At 48.3% G+C, this 16089-nt stretch overlaps 1 protein-coding gene across 1 annotated transcript; it reads left to right on the top strand.

Moving 5' to 3' along the window:
- The first annotated feature begins 838 nt into the window (after nt 1-838).
- On the top strand, nt 839-12559 carry DNAAF1 (dynein axonemal assembly factor 1). The gene is made up of 12 exons (XM_054170117.1): nt 839-1013; nt 1327-1449; nt 2120-2255; nt 2778-2869; nt 3769-3990; nt 5302-5468; nt 6202-6323; nt 6679-6893; nt 8656-8886; nt 9450-9559; nt 11068-11136; nt 12194-12559. Exons 1-12 carry the CDS (start codon nt 878-880, stop codon nt 12551-12553), a joined length of 1983 nt encoding a protein of 660 aa, XP_054026092.1. The 5' UTR covers nt 839-877; the 3' UTR covers nt 12554-12559.
- The last annotated feature ends 3530 nt before the right edge of the window (nt 12560-16089 follow it).

The raw sequence follows: 16089 nt of genomic DNA on the forward strand, positions 1-16089 counted from the left end.
GGCCAAAACGACCACCAGGCCCGGCTCGCCAGCTCACCCAGGCCCGGCCCTGCTGGCCCCAGCCAGGCCCTCCCCGGACCCGGCCAGGCCCTCACGGAGGAAAACCATCCCCGCAGCTGCTAGCCCGCGGGGAAGACAGCGCGGGGAGCCGCCCCGAAGGGTCGTTACCTGCCGGCCGCTGCTCACCCGCCGCCTCGGGGCCCGTTACCGCCCGCACTGCCGTGCCCACGGCGGCAGGGCCTTGCCCGGGGCCGTGCCCGGGGCCGTGCCGTGCCCTGCGCCGCCGCCGCGCTTCCCGCACGCACCCGCGGCGTCCTGCGCGGGGCCGCCGGGAGCGGCCGCAGGGCCTTGTGGGGCTGCGCGCGCTGTTACCATGGCGACGGCGGCGGCGGTTGGGCCGGTTGGGCCGGGTCCCGCGTCCCGGCTCCCGCGTCCCGGGTCCCGGCTCCGGGGCCGTTTCTCTCCCTCCCGTCCATCGCGATTCTCGGTTCCTGCTGCCTGGCAGGTACGGCGGTGGGCTGGGGCCCGGGTCCGAACGGCGGGTCCAGCCCGGCCGTTGGGAAGGGTAAAGGAAGCTGAAGGTTTAACGGGAGACGTAGCAGTGAGCTCTAGGACTGGAGGCTTCTTTGCCCTGGTCCTCACTGCTCTGCGTGAGATCCACGATGGGTCAGGATTTAAGATAAACTCTCCCAGCCTTTTGGTATCTTCCCAGTGACTAGCCCCAAGCTGACAGTTCCGTGCAGGCTTCAGAATTCACTTGCAGTCTTCTTGTTTGTAACAGGTTGTCCTACTAAAGCCTCTGGACGTGTTGTCTGGGGAAGCTGGATTGTAAATCAAGTACTGACCTGACTGATGTTTATCTGAGTCACACCTCAAAATGCAGTCACAAATTGAAGACTTTAACAAAGGCCTTAGAGAGGAGGTTACTGTGCAAGAGGTGTCGGGTGGCTCTCTGGATGGCACCAGAATCGAAGCTGCCCCAACAGAAAGTGAAGGCAGTTCTGGCAGCACAGGTGAGCTCTTTCAGCTAGGACTCATTAGGAGACCTTTAGTGAACACAAAGCCTAGACATCAAGCCTGTCATTCCTTATCTGGATGCAGTATGAATTCATTCTTTCTCCCAGCAAAGTCACTGAAATTCTTAACCATGGTTGAAGCTTACTCAGCTGTGCCTTTTCTTTATCATTCTTGCTGTTTCTTTGTGATCCTCCTTCCTGGAGGGCTACCTTTTCCTGTTTTGCAATCCTACAGCTACCCAGACCTCTAAATGTTTTGATTGCAGCTGTATAAGGTCTGATCAACTTCTTTGCACTGTCTCTTTTTAAGCATGCCAACGACAAGACGAAGAGCAAGAATCTGAAGAGAAGAGCATCGAAACTGCTGTTACTCAAAGGCAGTCTAAAGACAACGTGGATGAGTACAGCACCACCTTCCAAAGAGATCAAAAGGGTATATTTGTAGAAGAGCTAGGCTAACAAACAGTGCTTGAGATGACTCAGATCCACCAGCTCTTTACATGGAAAATTATCAGTCTTGTTAAACTCAAATTAGTGTTAATTAAATATATTATATAGTGGATGTCTAAGACCATAAGAATGTTGGTGCCAGTACTTTATTTTCACAGTCTCAAGCTGTGCCAGGGGAGATTTAGGCTGGAGGTGAGGAGAAAGTTCTTCCCAGAGAGAGTTGTTGGCCATTGGGATGTGCTGCCCAGGGAGGTGGTGTTTAGGAAGAGCCTGGATGGGGTGCTTGGTGCCATGGTTGAGTTGATCAGATGGTGCTGGGTGATAGGTTGGACTCAATGATCTCAAAGGTCTTTTCCAACCTGGCTAATTCTATTCTATTCTGCACAGTACAATAATCTTTAGAAGGTACTCTTTGAATTCTAAAAAATAAATATGCAAATCTCAATTTTGTTTTGCTGCTATTTATTTTACTGCTCTGCCTTCCAAGAAAAAAAACCCCAAAGTTTCCCATCATTAAAAAAGTCAGCAAAAATCTTGGTTAGAATAGTTCTTGAAATTCATATTCAAGTGCTCTTCAGTATTTCTCTGAGGTAATTAGCAGTAGGATACTCTTTCCCCACCCAAGCTGTTAAACTGCAACTTGTTTTCTTAAGATGTTAAAACTCAAGAGAAAACTACCAGCTGCATGTCCAGAGCAGAGCAACAGAGTGAACAAAAATCAGATGGTGATGACAAATCAGTAACTAGCTCCCTCAGCCAAAGGACAGAGGAAAAGAGGAGTGGTGTAAGGTAACATATTTGTTTGTGGTGGGTTTTTATCTTGGCATCACTGAAGTCATTGGAGTTTTGCTGTCCTACATGTTAACCTTAATTCAGGAGAACAAGTTTGAAGATGGACTTGAAAGTCTTCAAACAGATAGACATGGAAAGCCACTCTAAATAATGAGTGCTTTTTAAGAGGACACAGTCTCAAGCTGTGCCAGGGGAGGTTTAGGATGAATGTTAGGAAGGAGTTCTTCATAAAAAGAGAGACTGGCCCTTGGGATGTGCTGCCCAGGGAGGTGGTGGAGTCCCCATCCCTGGAGGTGTTCAAGGTGGGGATTGGATGTGGCACTTGGTGCTATGGTTTAGTAGCCATGACATGTTGGGTGACAGATTGGACTTGATGATCTCTGAGGTCCCTTCCAACCTCATTGATTCTATGATTCTATGACCTTTGAGGTCTCTTGCAACAGGATGTTTTCTGTGAAATACATGCACTGAAAGATTTTTTTTTTCCCCCTCTTCTTCTTTTCTATGTTACTGTTTCAGAATGACTAAAAGGGTTCTGCGAGACATCTGTAAGCAGCAGAATTTATACTGGACCCCACAGTTAAATGACACACTTTACTTGCATTATAAAGGTAAGATGTGGGCATGACTCTTTCAGATTGACCATTCTGAGCAGCATTTCACAGCATCTGGCTTGTGGCTCCCTGGAGTATCCAATAGCTAATTTACAAGAATTAGATACTTTATTAGCTCAGAAACATCATTTAGTGTTATACAATAATGAAACTGTGAAACAAAATGAGTCAGTGTGAAGGTAAGAGAGTGAACTGATTAGGGACCTAACTCCCTCTGTGAAGTCATTCAAAGTATTAACAGGAATCAAAGGACACTTTTTTGGTTTCCCCTCTCCCCAAAGAGTACCCTCTGAGAAATGTCTTAAAATAGTGGTCTGGGTTGTGCTCAGAGGAAAAGAGTTGTGGTGCTTCTTATGTGTGCTTGCATAAAGAATCTGTTTTCCACCCTGGGGACTCTTACTGCCAAATCAAAATGGTCAGGAGGAAAATGAACAGCAAACACTTGCTGCATGTTCTCTCAAATACTACTGAATGGAAAAGAAACTGCTAGAAAGAATGTGGATTATCCTGTTGTGATCTCTGTGTGTGATGCAGTTAACTGGTTCAAGTTTGCACTGGAGGTGTTTAGGAAGAGACTGGAGGGGGTGCTTGCTGCCATGGTTTAGTTGATCAGATGGTGCTGGGTGATAGGTTGGACTCAATGATCTCAAAGGTCTCTTCCAACTTGGTCCATTCCACTCCACTCCACTCCACTCCACTCCACTCCACTCCACTCCACTCCACTCGTGGCCTTGGTTTTGCTGTTTTCACTTGAGAACCTAAAGGGCTGCATGAAGTACAGACCGCTGTTCTCACCAACTGTTTTGGCGGTGCTGGTGTAATGACCTTCACTCTTCCAAAGAGCTGGGTTTTTCCCCAGGCAATGCAATTTCCTCTTGGGACACCTTTCCCTGCAGGCTTTGGCCGCCTGGAGAACCTCGAGGAGTACACTGGCTTGAAGTGTTTGTGGCTCCAGTGCAACGGCCTAACCAGAATCGAGAACTTGGAGGCGCTGACAGAGCTGCGTTGCCTCTACTTGCAACTCAATTTAATTACCAAGATTGAAAACCTGGAGCCCTTACAGAAACTGGTTGCCCTCAACATCAGCAACAACTGCATTGAGACCATTGAGAACCTCTGTAAGTTGTGGCCAAGAGAGCCAATGGTATCCTGGGGTGCGTCAAGAAAAGCGTGTCCAGCAGGTCTAGGGAGGTTCTTCTCCCTCCCCTGCTCTGCCCTGGAGAGGCCACACCTAGCATACTGTGCCCAGGTTTGGGCTCCCCAGTTCAAGAGAGACAGGGACCTGCTGCAGAGTCCAATGGAGAGCCATGAGGATGCTTAGGGGACTTGAGCAACTTCCCTATGAAGAGAGACTGAGAGACCTGGGGCTGTTTAGCCTGGGAAGGCTGAGAGGGGATCTGATCAATGTCTATAAACATCTGAGGGGTGGGTGTCAAGGGGAGGAGGCCAAGCTCTTTCTGGTGGTGTGCAATAATAAGACAAGGAACAATGGGTACAAGCTTGAGCATAGAAGATTTCACCTCAACATGAGTGGGGGTGACAGAGCCCTGGAGCAGGCTGCCCAAAGAGGTTCTGGACTCTCCTTCTGTGGGCACATTCAAAACCCAGCTGGATGCGTTCCTATGCAGACTACCCTGGGTGATCCTGCCCTGGCAGAGGGGTTGTACCCACTGATCTCTGGAGGTCCCTTCCTACCTCTAATGTACTGTGACACTGACCTGCTGGTGCAATGTGTTTAAACCTACAATGAGCCCATATTCCCAAGCTATGACTAAGCTAAGCTATTATTAGTGGCCCTGGTTTCAAGGGGGTTTATTGCTACAGGACATCATACCAAGTTTTAACAACAAAGTCCACAGGGCTTCTGTTGAAGAGCAAAGCCTGTGTGTTTTGCAATTTAAATAGATGGGAAAACAGAAAGGACACAGCAATTACTGTCATGTGAGTAGCTAGCACAATGAAGTGATTTTCTTCACTTCTTAATACCATCTCAGTACTTAGCTGTGTTGCAGACAGGCTGACAATCCAGTTTTCACCATTTGCTTTACAGTTAAAATGTGCTTTGGCAGTTGCAGGCATGATTACCAAATCCTTCATGACTGTGAAAGGATTTGTTCCAGCAGAAAATAACAAACCAATTCCTCTACATTGTCATCAGGGGAAGTAACATGAAGCACAGGCTCTTGCTTTTGGGTGACTGCCTAGTTAAAAACCACCCCTGTCCTAGAACCAGACAGCTGTTTTTAACTTGAGTGAAGAAAGCAGCTTTGGAGGCCAAACCAAGAAGTGCACATAGCAGGACAACAAACTTAGCCTAGCCTCCTGATTCGATATAAACAATTATTTTGACAGCAAAGGTTTGATAGAACAGCCTTGGTGAAGCAGTGACTCTGAACCTCTCCTTTCATTGAGCTTCTCCTGTCCAACAGCTTGTCTGAAGGCCCTGGAGACTCTGCAGATCGCTCACAACAGATTGCAGAGGGTGGAAGACATCCAGCACTTGCAGGAATGCCCAAGCATTTCTGTTCTTGATCTGTCCCACAACCATCTCAGTGATCCCAGCATCATAACCATCCTGGAGACCATGCCTAATTTGGTGAGCTGGGTGTAGCTGAGGGTTTGTATCACCTGCATGGGTGAATCCCATGAGATGCTTTTGTCAATCCAGTCCTGGTTTCAAAGAAACCATTCTTTGGGGTTTGGAGATTACCTGTAACACCTAAGATGTTTTGTTCATTCCTTGGAGTAGGAATGTTAGAGAAGGTGCATATCCAGATAGGGATCTTTTTAGATCTTTTCCTGCTTCTCTTCCCTTTGCAGAGGGACCTTGCCAGGCTGGGCAGATGGGCACAGTCCAAGGGCATGAGATTTAAAATGCCAGGTTCTACACATTGGCCACAACAGCCCCAGGCAGTGCTACGGGCTGGGGTCAGAGTGGCTGGAGAGCAGCCAGGCAGAAAGGAAGCTGGGGGTACTGGGTGAGCCAGCAGTGTGCCCAGGTGGCCAAGAAGGCCAAGGGCATCCTGGCCTGCATCAGGAAGAGTGTGGCCAGCAGGAGCAGGGAGCTCATTGTGCCCTGTGCTCAGCACTGCTGAGGCCACACCTGAGGTCCTGTGTCCAGTTCTGGGCCCCTCAGTTTAAGAAGGACATTGAGATGCTGGAAGGTGTCCAGAAAGGGCAACAAAGCTGGGGAGGGGTCTGGAGCACAGCCCAGTTAGATAGTGTTGGGTGATAGGTTGGACTGGATGATCTCAAAGGTCTTTTCCAAGCTGGTTAATTCTGTTCTATTCTATTCTCAACTGCACAATTTCCCCCCTTTGTTTCTTTAGCATGTGCTGCATTTAATGGGAAACCAAGTGATAAAGAAAATTGCTAATTACAGGAAAACCCTTACTGTCAGGCTGAAGCAGCTAACATTTCTGGATGACAGACCAGTTTTCCCAAAGGACAGGTAAGAAACAGAGCCAGGAAGCTCAAATGCTAATGACCACTCATCCATATTTTGTCACTATGGTCATGGAAGGAAAGGATGGACTAGTATCACTACTGAGGATGGCTGGCTTTGAGCACAAGAGCCATGGACTTTTATAGCTAACACATCTAGGTTCAGGTCTCTGGTGGTGTCATCCCCAGCTTTTGAGATACCTGTTTCTTCTGTTGCAGTTCCACATAGAAGATGAGATACACATGCATCCCTGTTGCATAAAGGATTGCCACTGCTACCCTTGCAAACTGTTTCAAGTTCTCTCTCATTACAAAGCTGGGCTTTTCTGGCTGTGTTACACTGAGGTTGTGTGTTTTCACAGAGCCTGTGCAGAAGCCTGGGCTGTTGGAGGGCTTGAAGCTGAGAAAGCAGAAAGGGAAAAATGGGAAACCAGAGACAGAAAAAAAATCCAAGACAGCTTCAGGGCTTTAGAAGCCATCAGGCAGAAAGCAAAGGAAAAGAAAAACCAAAAGTATATGGAAGAAAGAGATGCAAGCACAAAAGGTGGAAATGGAGCTGCAACAGACAGCCTGGAAGGTTTGTGGATACTGTTGTGGAAGTGTTTGTGTCTGCTTGCAGTTGAATGGTCAAAACAGGTGCATGGTTCCTCAGTGGTTCAGAAGCAGAGTGATGCAATGTTTGGGACAGATTTGTGAATTTTTCTTTCCCATACTAAATATTTCCTTCACCTTAGATTAACCACAATGGTTTTAAGCAGGCCTCACCAGTCCACATCCAGGCACCTCTCCCCTGCTGCATTCACTGGCAGTAAGAGCTTCAGCCTAGAGCCTACAAGACTGGTAATAGAGTCAGTAAAAGGAAGGTCTTGAATAATTTGCCTCACTTACTGCCCTTTCTGTGCCACAAGTTCTCCTGTTGCACTGTTCAGGGAGGCAGGTGTTTACAAGCAGCAGCAGGTCCACACCTGACCTTTCTGGAGAAGTGTGCATGTCTCAGCATAAACAGGACTGAAGCCAATCAAGAAGGCAGTGCTGCAGCACAGAAGAGACTTCAACTGCCAAAGAATCATAGAATCATTAAGGTTGGAAAAGACCTTTAAGATCTTTGAGTCCAACTGTGGCCCAGCTACCATGACCACTAAACTATATCCTGAAGCATCACAGCCACTTGCCTCTTGACCACCTCCAGGGATGGCGACTCCATCACCTCCCTGGGCAGCCTGTTCCAATGCCTCACCATTCTTTAGGAAAGAATTTTTTTCCTGAGACCCAACCTAAACCTCCCCTGGCACAATTTCAGGCCATTTCCTCCCATTTCCTCTCCATTTCCTTCCACCTGCTACTAGGAAGAAGAGACCAGCACTGGTGTCACTCCAGCCTCCTTTCAGGGACTTGTAGAGAGCAATTAGATCTTACCTTAGCCTCCTTTTTCCAGACTGAACAACCCCAGCTCCCTCAGCTGCTCGTTGTATGACACCCTCCAAACCCCTCACCAGCCTCACTGCTCTTCTCTGGACACAGTCCCAGGGCCTCAATGTCTGTCCTATGCTGTGGCATCCAGAACTGAGCCCAGTAGTCAAACTGTGGCCTCAGCAGGGCTGAGTGCAGGGGCACAATCACTTCCCTACTGCTGGGCTCATGTTTTTGATACAGGTCAGGATGTGGTTGGCCTTCATGGCTGCATGAGCACACTGCTGGCTCATGTTCAGCTGGCTGTCAGCACTCCCTGATCCTTTGCCAGCCATTCTGCTGCTTTCCAGCCATTCTGCCCCAAGCCTGTCATGTTGCTAGGTGGTGTTGTGACCAAAATGCAAGAGCCAGCTCTTGGTCTCATTAAACCAATGGACTTAACCAAGCAGATCAACACTCCTGCTCAGCTTAGTGTCATCTGCATTGATAAAGATATTAAGCAGAACTGGCCCCAGCACCCAGCCCTGGGGGCCAATGCCTGTGACTGCATTTAACTCCATTTACCACAACTCTTTGGGCCTGGCCATCATGCAATCTCTGATCCAGTAAAGAGCACATCTGGTGCTTTGCAGGCTCTGAAACCAAACACAGCTGACTGTCAAGTGAAACTTGTCCTGCAGGTAGGTATAGGGTAATGTATAGTCACTTGTGAGCCTTCTCAAAGTTAGCCATGGATACCAGACCATTGTTTCCTAGAGTATCTTCTCTAGAGGAGTTTTTTGCTAGGGAACTGTATTTGCTGCTCAAAGTTGGAGCTTTGGATGTATACTTTAGGCCAAGCTCTTAAGAGCATGTAGGAAAGTTTGAATATTTAGTATGAATAATACTAGGTTGACTCAGCAGTTTAAATGAACTTGTTTCTGCTGTAGGAGCACCTGCAAATTCAGAGACTTTGAATGTATCAGAAGAGAAAGAAACTGAAGAGAAGGCTGAGACACTCAGAAATGAAAGTTCTGATGCTCTTGATGAAGTGGTAACACCTCTGTCAAATCAGGGAGACAACATAGACTTCCCATCTGGAAATATTCCTACTGGAATTCAAGAGGATGCACAAGAATCAAACTCATACAAATGCTCAAGCTGCAACATGCTCACAGATGGTAACATACACAGTGGAGAACCCAACCAAACTGAGGGAGCAGAGGGGATGAAACTAACTGTCCCAGAGTAGCACCACCTCTGCTGGGCTCCAGAGCAGCTGATTCACAGATAAGAACATTGCATTCCCACAGTGGCTAGCTGAAAATCAAGTAATATTGGATATAAATATTCTTTAAACCAACAAAAATTCTGAGGGCTCAACCTGCAGCTTCTGCCACATAAAGGTGGAATTCCCCTCCTCGTGGAGGGGGACCTCCCATGTGACCTGTGTGCTGTGTGTGCCCACAGCAACTGGACATCACTCCAGAGCTGCCCATGTGCCTCTCTCATGGGAGAAGGCTCTTGTAGGTTAGTGGAAGACCTTCTTGCAGCATGCAAACATCAATTTATCCAGTGTAAGGGAGACCAAGAATATGATGGAGAGCCACAGTGCTGGATTCAGCTATGAGTTCTGCAGTGATTGCCAGGTCCCCATCAAGCTGCTCTTGCAGTGCTTGCATTGCAATACACAAAGTTTTGTGTTCAGTTAGTTCTCTGCTACTGACTATGGTTTATTCCCCAGATCTCCCAAGAGAGAAGGCAGCTACTGCAGAGGCCAGGCTTCCTGAGCTGCAGGAATATGCTGACTCTGAACAGATCCAGCCAGAGACACCAGGGAAACTTTATCTTGATGTATGTATTGGATTCAGGGTTTGAGAACTTCATCTTTGGGCATTGTCTGCTCCCAAATTAATTCTTGTAAATTTGGGTGAATTATAGTACATGGGGAAGGGGAAAGGGCAGGTCTTGTAGGGGCTGAAAGAAAAGCTTTAAATAAATACTAGCAATACCTGAGGTAGCCACAGTGTGAGGATCTCAGGGATCCAGTGCTTGCCTTGCTTGGTGTTCTGTGGCACCAGGGCAAGCTCCTTTGCACAAAATCACAGAGTATAAAAGGAGCTCTTCAGCATACCTGCAGAGGGTTTCTTCTGACTCACAGCAAACTGCCTATGCCAATTCTGCTACAGGAAAAGCAAGCCCAAGTCACACACAAATACACATCTCAGTGGTCTATGCTACTTCATTCTCCAGCTGACATTTGGTAATGGAAAGAGGTTCTCCCAACAGCCTCTGGTACTTACGTTACTGCAGCTTTCCCCAGGAGGCTCAGTGCTGGCATGGTGGGGAATGAAGATGCCAGTGGTGAGGAGCTCTGGAGCAGCACCAGTACCTGTTGATGTCCTGGAGTCAGTAGATGGCCTGTGCAGTGATACAAGGGAGGGGAAAGGAGCAGAGGAGGATTTGTAATGTGGTGGTTATGACATCCCTCTGTCAAGCAGGAACAAGTTTGTGTTGCTGCACATGCTGTGGTGGTGACTGAACATCATTCTGTGTACCTACAGTCGAAATTAAGCACAGCAGACAATAATCATGGAATGGTGGGGGTTGGAAGGGACCTTTAGGGATCATTGAATCAAACCCTCCTGCTAAAGCAGGGTCACCTAGGGCAGGTCACACAGGAATGCATCCAGATGGGGTTTGAGAGTCTCCAGAGAAGGAGACTCCACAGCCTCTCTGGGCAGCCTGGGCCAGGGCTCCAGCACCCTCACAGTAAAGAATGCTGAGGTGAAACTCCCTGTGTTCCAGCTTATACCTGTTGTTCCTTGTCCTATCACTGGGCACCACCCAAAAGATCCTGGTACCTTCATCTTGACACTTACCTGTCAGATATTTATAGACATTAATAAGATCCTCTCTCAGCCTTCTCTTCTCCAGGCTCAACAGCCACACTTCTCTCAGTCTTTCTTCATAGGAGAGGTGTTCAAGCCCACAGATCATCTCATAGCTCTCCATTGGACTCCAGCAGTTCCCTGTCTCTCTTCAACTGGAGAGCCCAAAATTTGGCAGAGTATTCCAGGTGTGGTCTCACCAGAGCAGAGTAGGGAGGAGGGGAGAACCTCCTGGGACCTGCTGGACACACTTTTCTTCATGCACCCCAGTTTTTTGCCTTCCCAGCTGCTATTGCTGGAAAGAGAGGAGTTCTTCTTTTCCCACATGTGCCTAAGAGAGTAGACTGTCACCTTGGGAAGGATGGCAGCATAATATTGCTGGCTGTGGCCTCTGACCCTGAAAAACATTGCTTTGCAGAAGATTCCCAACGAGCTTTTCCCACTGACTAATGATCTTGTGATTCTCTTCAGCAACTGCCTGATTTGGAAGATATAGATGAAGATGAATTTCCCCCAGAAGAAATCATCTTTGTTCAAGAGGTAAGATTCTTGCTCCTTCCACTGAGGAACCTTCCCTAGACACATTGAGAGATGTTTGGCAACAAGGGGGAGGCTAATCTGAGGTGTGAGATGCTACTTAGGCATTTATAAACTAGAATAGATGTTCCAGCAGATCTTCTCTTACCACTCATAGCAAACCTGACTAACAAAAAGATTTACAACATCGTGCTGCAAAACCAGGAGAATGAAAACCTGAGACCAAGCAGTGCAGCAGTCAAATAAGATTAATTCCTCAGCTGCATTTAAGATTACTCTTAAAATACACTTCCCCACGCTGCAGAGGACTGCACAGATAGAACAAATCACTTGGTGCAGAAGGAAATCAGACCTTTGCACACAGAGAGGTTGAAAACCCCTTGCTCTGCTGTGGGCTGGTCAGATGCAAGGCAGTCCAGGCTCACATTAGAGCTGTGCTCAAACTGATCTGCTAGGCAAAAACCTAGAGAAAGAAAAGGAAGAGAGCAAGCAACTAAGATAAAGCCCTCAGCTCTGGTTCTCATGCTGATGCTGACTCATCCCTGGCTTGCCAAGGAAGTTTATGCAATGAAGTTTATGCAAGTCCCTCTAAGACAAAGCAAACTTCTCCAGTCAGTTTCAGGCATGGAACTGATTTGTTCTTTTGGTCACAGGCTGATTACTGTTGCAAAAGGCCTGGGCCAACAAAGCCTACAATTAAGAGAAGACAAGAGAACAAAGGAGTGCTGTGTTGGCAGCTGTGATGCTCCAAAAGAGGTTCTTCCCTAAAGTCAGCTGAAGTTAGTCAGGTCCTGTTTGGAGAGAGCACAACTGCTGCAGCAGCTCTTCTTTTTGCTAACTATGAATCACTTACGGCCAGTCCATCACTTATGCCCCAGAAGTAGTTAAGCCAAGATCCATCCACAGAGCAGCAGAGCTAGGGGTGAAGCACATCTTCCATGGGTTTGTGGAGAACAGCACAAAGCTGACAACTCTTGTGTGGATCCAAGAGATATTTGCTCATCTGACAGGTTTTACAGCTAGAGTAATCCATCTTCAATTCCATTTTCTACCTTTGCAGCAGGAACATCACCCAAAGATTGAAATCATTTCTGAACTGACCAATGACAGCCATTCTGTGTTGGGGGACAACAATAGAAGCCTGTGTGAGAGCTCAGAAGCAGCAGCTCCAACAGCAATTTTCTCAAGTGTGTGGAAGATGCACAAGGAGCAGGACAAGGAGCACTTAAGATCTCTCGTTGAAAGCTTGCTTACAGAGCCTGCTGCTAAAGAAAGATACCTGGAGGAAACCAAAGATAAACAGCCTTTGGTACAAGAGGTTATCACTGAGCCTGAGGATCATCTGCTCTTGGCACCAGTCTGCAATGAGCCAGATGACACAAGCCCATGGGAAGAGAAGGGGAAGATTGCAGTGATGTAATTAAGCACAGAGAAGGAAGGTGGGTGGCACTTACACCCCAGGAGTAAGGAGTTTTTTCATCTCCTGTTGAATGAATTTTCAATCCACTGTTAGCTAAGGAGCACCCTCTCCTTTTGTTGGTGTGCAAACCCTAATAAATGAGGAATTGACCCATTGCTTTCTTACTGACTTTCATTGAAACAGTTTAAAAATGGGGCTCTCTGTTTCTTGTCCCCATATTGAAGTCCATCAGTGAGGTTTACTTCATGCTTTGAGCAGGGCATGAAGAAGTGATGGAGAAGCACAGTGCCTGGCTGTGGGTGAAGGATGTCCTCACACAGCACAGGATGATGAGCACAGTGAGAGTGGGTGGAATCATAGAATCAATAAGGTTGGAAAAGACATCAGGAATCAAGTCCAACCTGTCACCCAACACCTCATGGCTGCTAAACCATGGCTCCAAGTGCCACATCCAATCCCCTCTTGAACACCTCCAGGGATGGGGACTCCACCACCTCCCTGGGCAGCGCATCCCAAGGGCCAATCTCTCTTGCTGGGAAGAACTTCTTCCTAACATCCAGCCTGAACCTCCCCTGGCACAGCTTCCATCAGGAAAAGCATGCTGTGAAATCCTTGGCCTCCAGGACAGGGCAGGAGGATGAGGAAGGGGCTGTGGAGGATGGGCTTTGTCTGAAAGCAGCTTCGTAGGAACCTTCTTGAGAAAGCTGCAAATGCTGCCAGCAATATTTGTGAGCTTGGTCCTCACTTCCCTTTTCTGATGGAAAGCTGGAGAGGGACTATTGATCTAGGGTGAGAGGTCCCTGCCCCTGGCAGGGGCTTGGAAACAGATCATCCTCCAGGCCCCTTCTAACCCCGACAGTTCCATGATTCTAGGATACTCTGAGGTGTGCATTTTTCATGCTGAGTTTTAGTGCCTGTCCCATTATCCCTCAAGCACAGCAAGGGAAATGAGAGGAGAGACCATCTTACCACATCACACTTCAAAAGGAAAGAACATATATTAACAAAAGATCTTTAGAAAGTAATTCCAAGAGGGAAGTTTGAGAAAAAGGATGCAAATTTGCAAGTGATTTCCAGCAGCAGAGATCCTCTGGTGCTGATTTTACCTGCTATACCCATCACAGAATGGTCTGGGCTGGAAGGGACCTCCAAAGGTCATCCAGTCCAATTCCCTCTGCAGTCAGCAGAGGAATCTTCAACCAGATCAGGCTGCCCAGAGTCCTGTCCAGCCTCCCCTTGAGTATCTCCAGGGATGGTGTCTCAACTACCTCCCTGGGCAACCTGTGCCAGTGTTCCACCACCCTCATGGTAAAGAACTTGTTGCTGACATCCACTTTAAATCTCCTCTAGTTTGAAGCCATTGGCCCTCCTCCTGTCACTACAGACCTTTGGGAACAATCTCTCTCCATCCCTCTTGTAGCCCACTTTAGGTACTGGAAGCTGCTATTAGGCCTCCCCAGAGCCTCCTCTTCTCCAGGCTGAACACCCCCAGCTCCCTCAGCCTGTCCTTGCAGCAGAGCTGCTCCAACCCCCTGAGCATTTCCATGGGCCTCCTCTGGACCCTCTCCATCAGCTCCATGTCCTTCCTATATTGAGGGCTCCAGACCTGGACCCAGTACTCCAGGTGAGGTTTCACCAGAGCCATACTGATCTGACCAGCATTTCAGTGTGAAGAATGCAGCAGCTCTGAGCTGTGTGTGCTTTGCCACATTTTACATTCCAGATCCCTCCAGCTGCTGTAGGCTTTGGCTGTTTTCACAGAGGTGATCACAGCCCATCAGCAGGCCCTACATCATCTCACAGGTGACTCTCCTGAACTCCTGGGAAGCTGCTTTCACTTAGTGGTGAGGACTTGGGAAGGAGGAAAGGTGTGAGAGGTAGGCAAAAACAGCAGAGCAGGACTACATGAGAAAAAGGAAACGTGTTTAATTAGTGTGCTCTGTAAAACTTTACAAATGTACAGCATAGTGCAAAAACAGCCTCAGCACATCACCTGCAAGGAGAATTCACAATGGAGAGAGCCAAGGAGTACAAGCTTGCTTCTTCACAGGAGTGGCTCTCCAACAGAGGCTCCTCTCTCACCACCAAGCTCCAATCTCCTGTTCATAGCAGAGCAAAAAAGCCTAAAGAAAAATCCAAGGACCACCCCGAGGGGCTGCTGGCAGTGAGCACAGTCTGCCACCTCAGGTGGTACCAGGCACCCTTGCTGGGTGAGTTGCACCTTTGTCTACTTGCAAGTAGCTCTCTCAAGATGGTTCATTTCTCAACCCCAGCTGGACACTGAGGCCAGTGTCTGACCTCAAGCATGCAAGAGGCTCCACGAAGGTGCAGGGAAGCTACTCAGGAGCTCGAAGTCAAGCACTTGCTTCTGTACCTTATTGGGTCAAGACATTTGGTGTTAACAAGAAGGCAATCTAGCATGTGAAGGTTCAGAGAAGGATGGAAGCCTTGAGCAGGGATAACAGACACTGCCAGGCCATGTGAGACACCAGACAGCTTCCCATTTCCTCTGGAAAAAGAAAAGCAGCAAACAGAGGGCAACTTGAGGCTGGAAGTGACAAAATACGTTGGCAGAAGTGCTGCCCCAGGTGAACTTCCTAGGCACAAACCCACCCAGAAGGAAAGCCTTGTCCATGACACACTCAAGCACATCATCTAAATACCAGGCCAGTGGGGGCTGCCAGAAGTTTCCCTTAGTCCTGAAGACAAAAACAGTGACTGGAATTCATTCAGAAGCTCTCACGCTCTCCGTCCTGCAAAGGCTGCACCACCAAGGTGGTGCCAGAGCTCCCAGCAAACAGCAGTGAGCTGGAGGAGATGGGCTCAGGAGTGAACCTCTCTGAACTACCACATAAATGGATGGAGGAAGGGCTGTGACAGGAGGGTCCATCTAAAGCATGCTCACCATCTTAGGGAGAATCTGAGCCTGCATTCAGCTGATTGACTACATTTTGGGGTGGATGCCGCTTGACCATTCAAGGTGCTCAGAAAGAGAACCATCATGGCAATGAAAGTGGGCAGAGCATTCTCCAGAGGGTATTGGCACTGCTTATACCTCCCTGCCCAAGCCCTTAGGAGGCCTGAGTTAGCTGAATGTCCTGGGCCTGTCGGACTGCATTTGGGTCGCTTCCCTAAGGCAAAGCAACTCGCTCCGAGGCTACCGAGGTGAATGACACCTTCCCATTGGAACTACAGCATAAAAAACAAAGCTCTGCTTTGTTGAGAAACTCAGCTGTCAGAAACCACACAGAAGAGGAAGATCAATTCCACCTTTGGAGGCTGCTCTCAGATGCACGAAGGACAGAAGAAAAGCAGCGGGACCTGGTGGACTAACCCTTCTGCCTCTCCCCTACCCCGAGCAGCTGAGAGTCCCACAAAGGGGATCCAACCACTTGAGCTGCTTTGTCAGAAGCTGTACATCAATAAACTCACAGCACAGCTTCAAGGGAGAGAGAGCAGGTCGGGGCCAAGGCAACAAAAGTCATCGAACTGGACGTGGAATACTCATGCAGCACCAGAGTGAGCTCCCGCAGCCC

This window comes from Dryobates pubescens, chromosome 19 (assembly GCF_014839835.1).
Source record: "Dryobates pubescens isolate bDryPub1 chromosome 19, bDryPub1.pri, whole genome shotgun sequence".
Taxonomy (NCBI): domain Eukaryota; kingdom Metazoa; phylum Chordata; class Aves; order Piciformes; family Picidae; genus Dryobates; species Dryobates pubescens.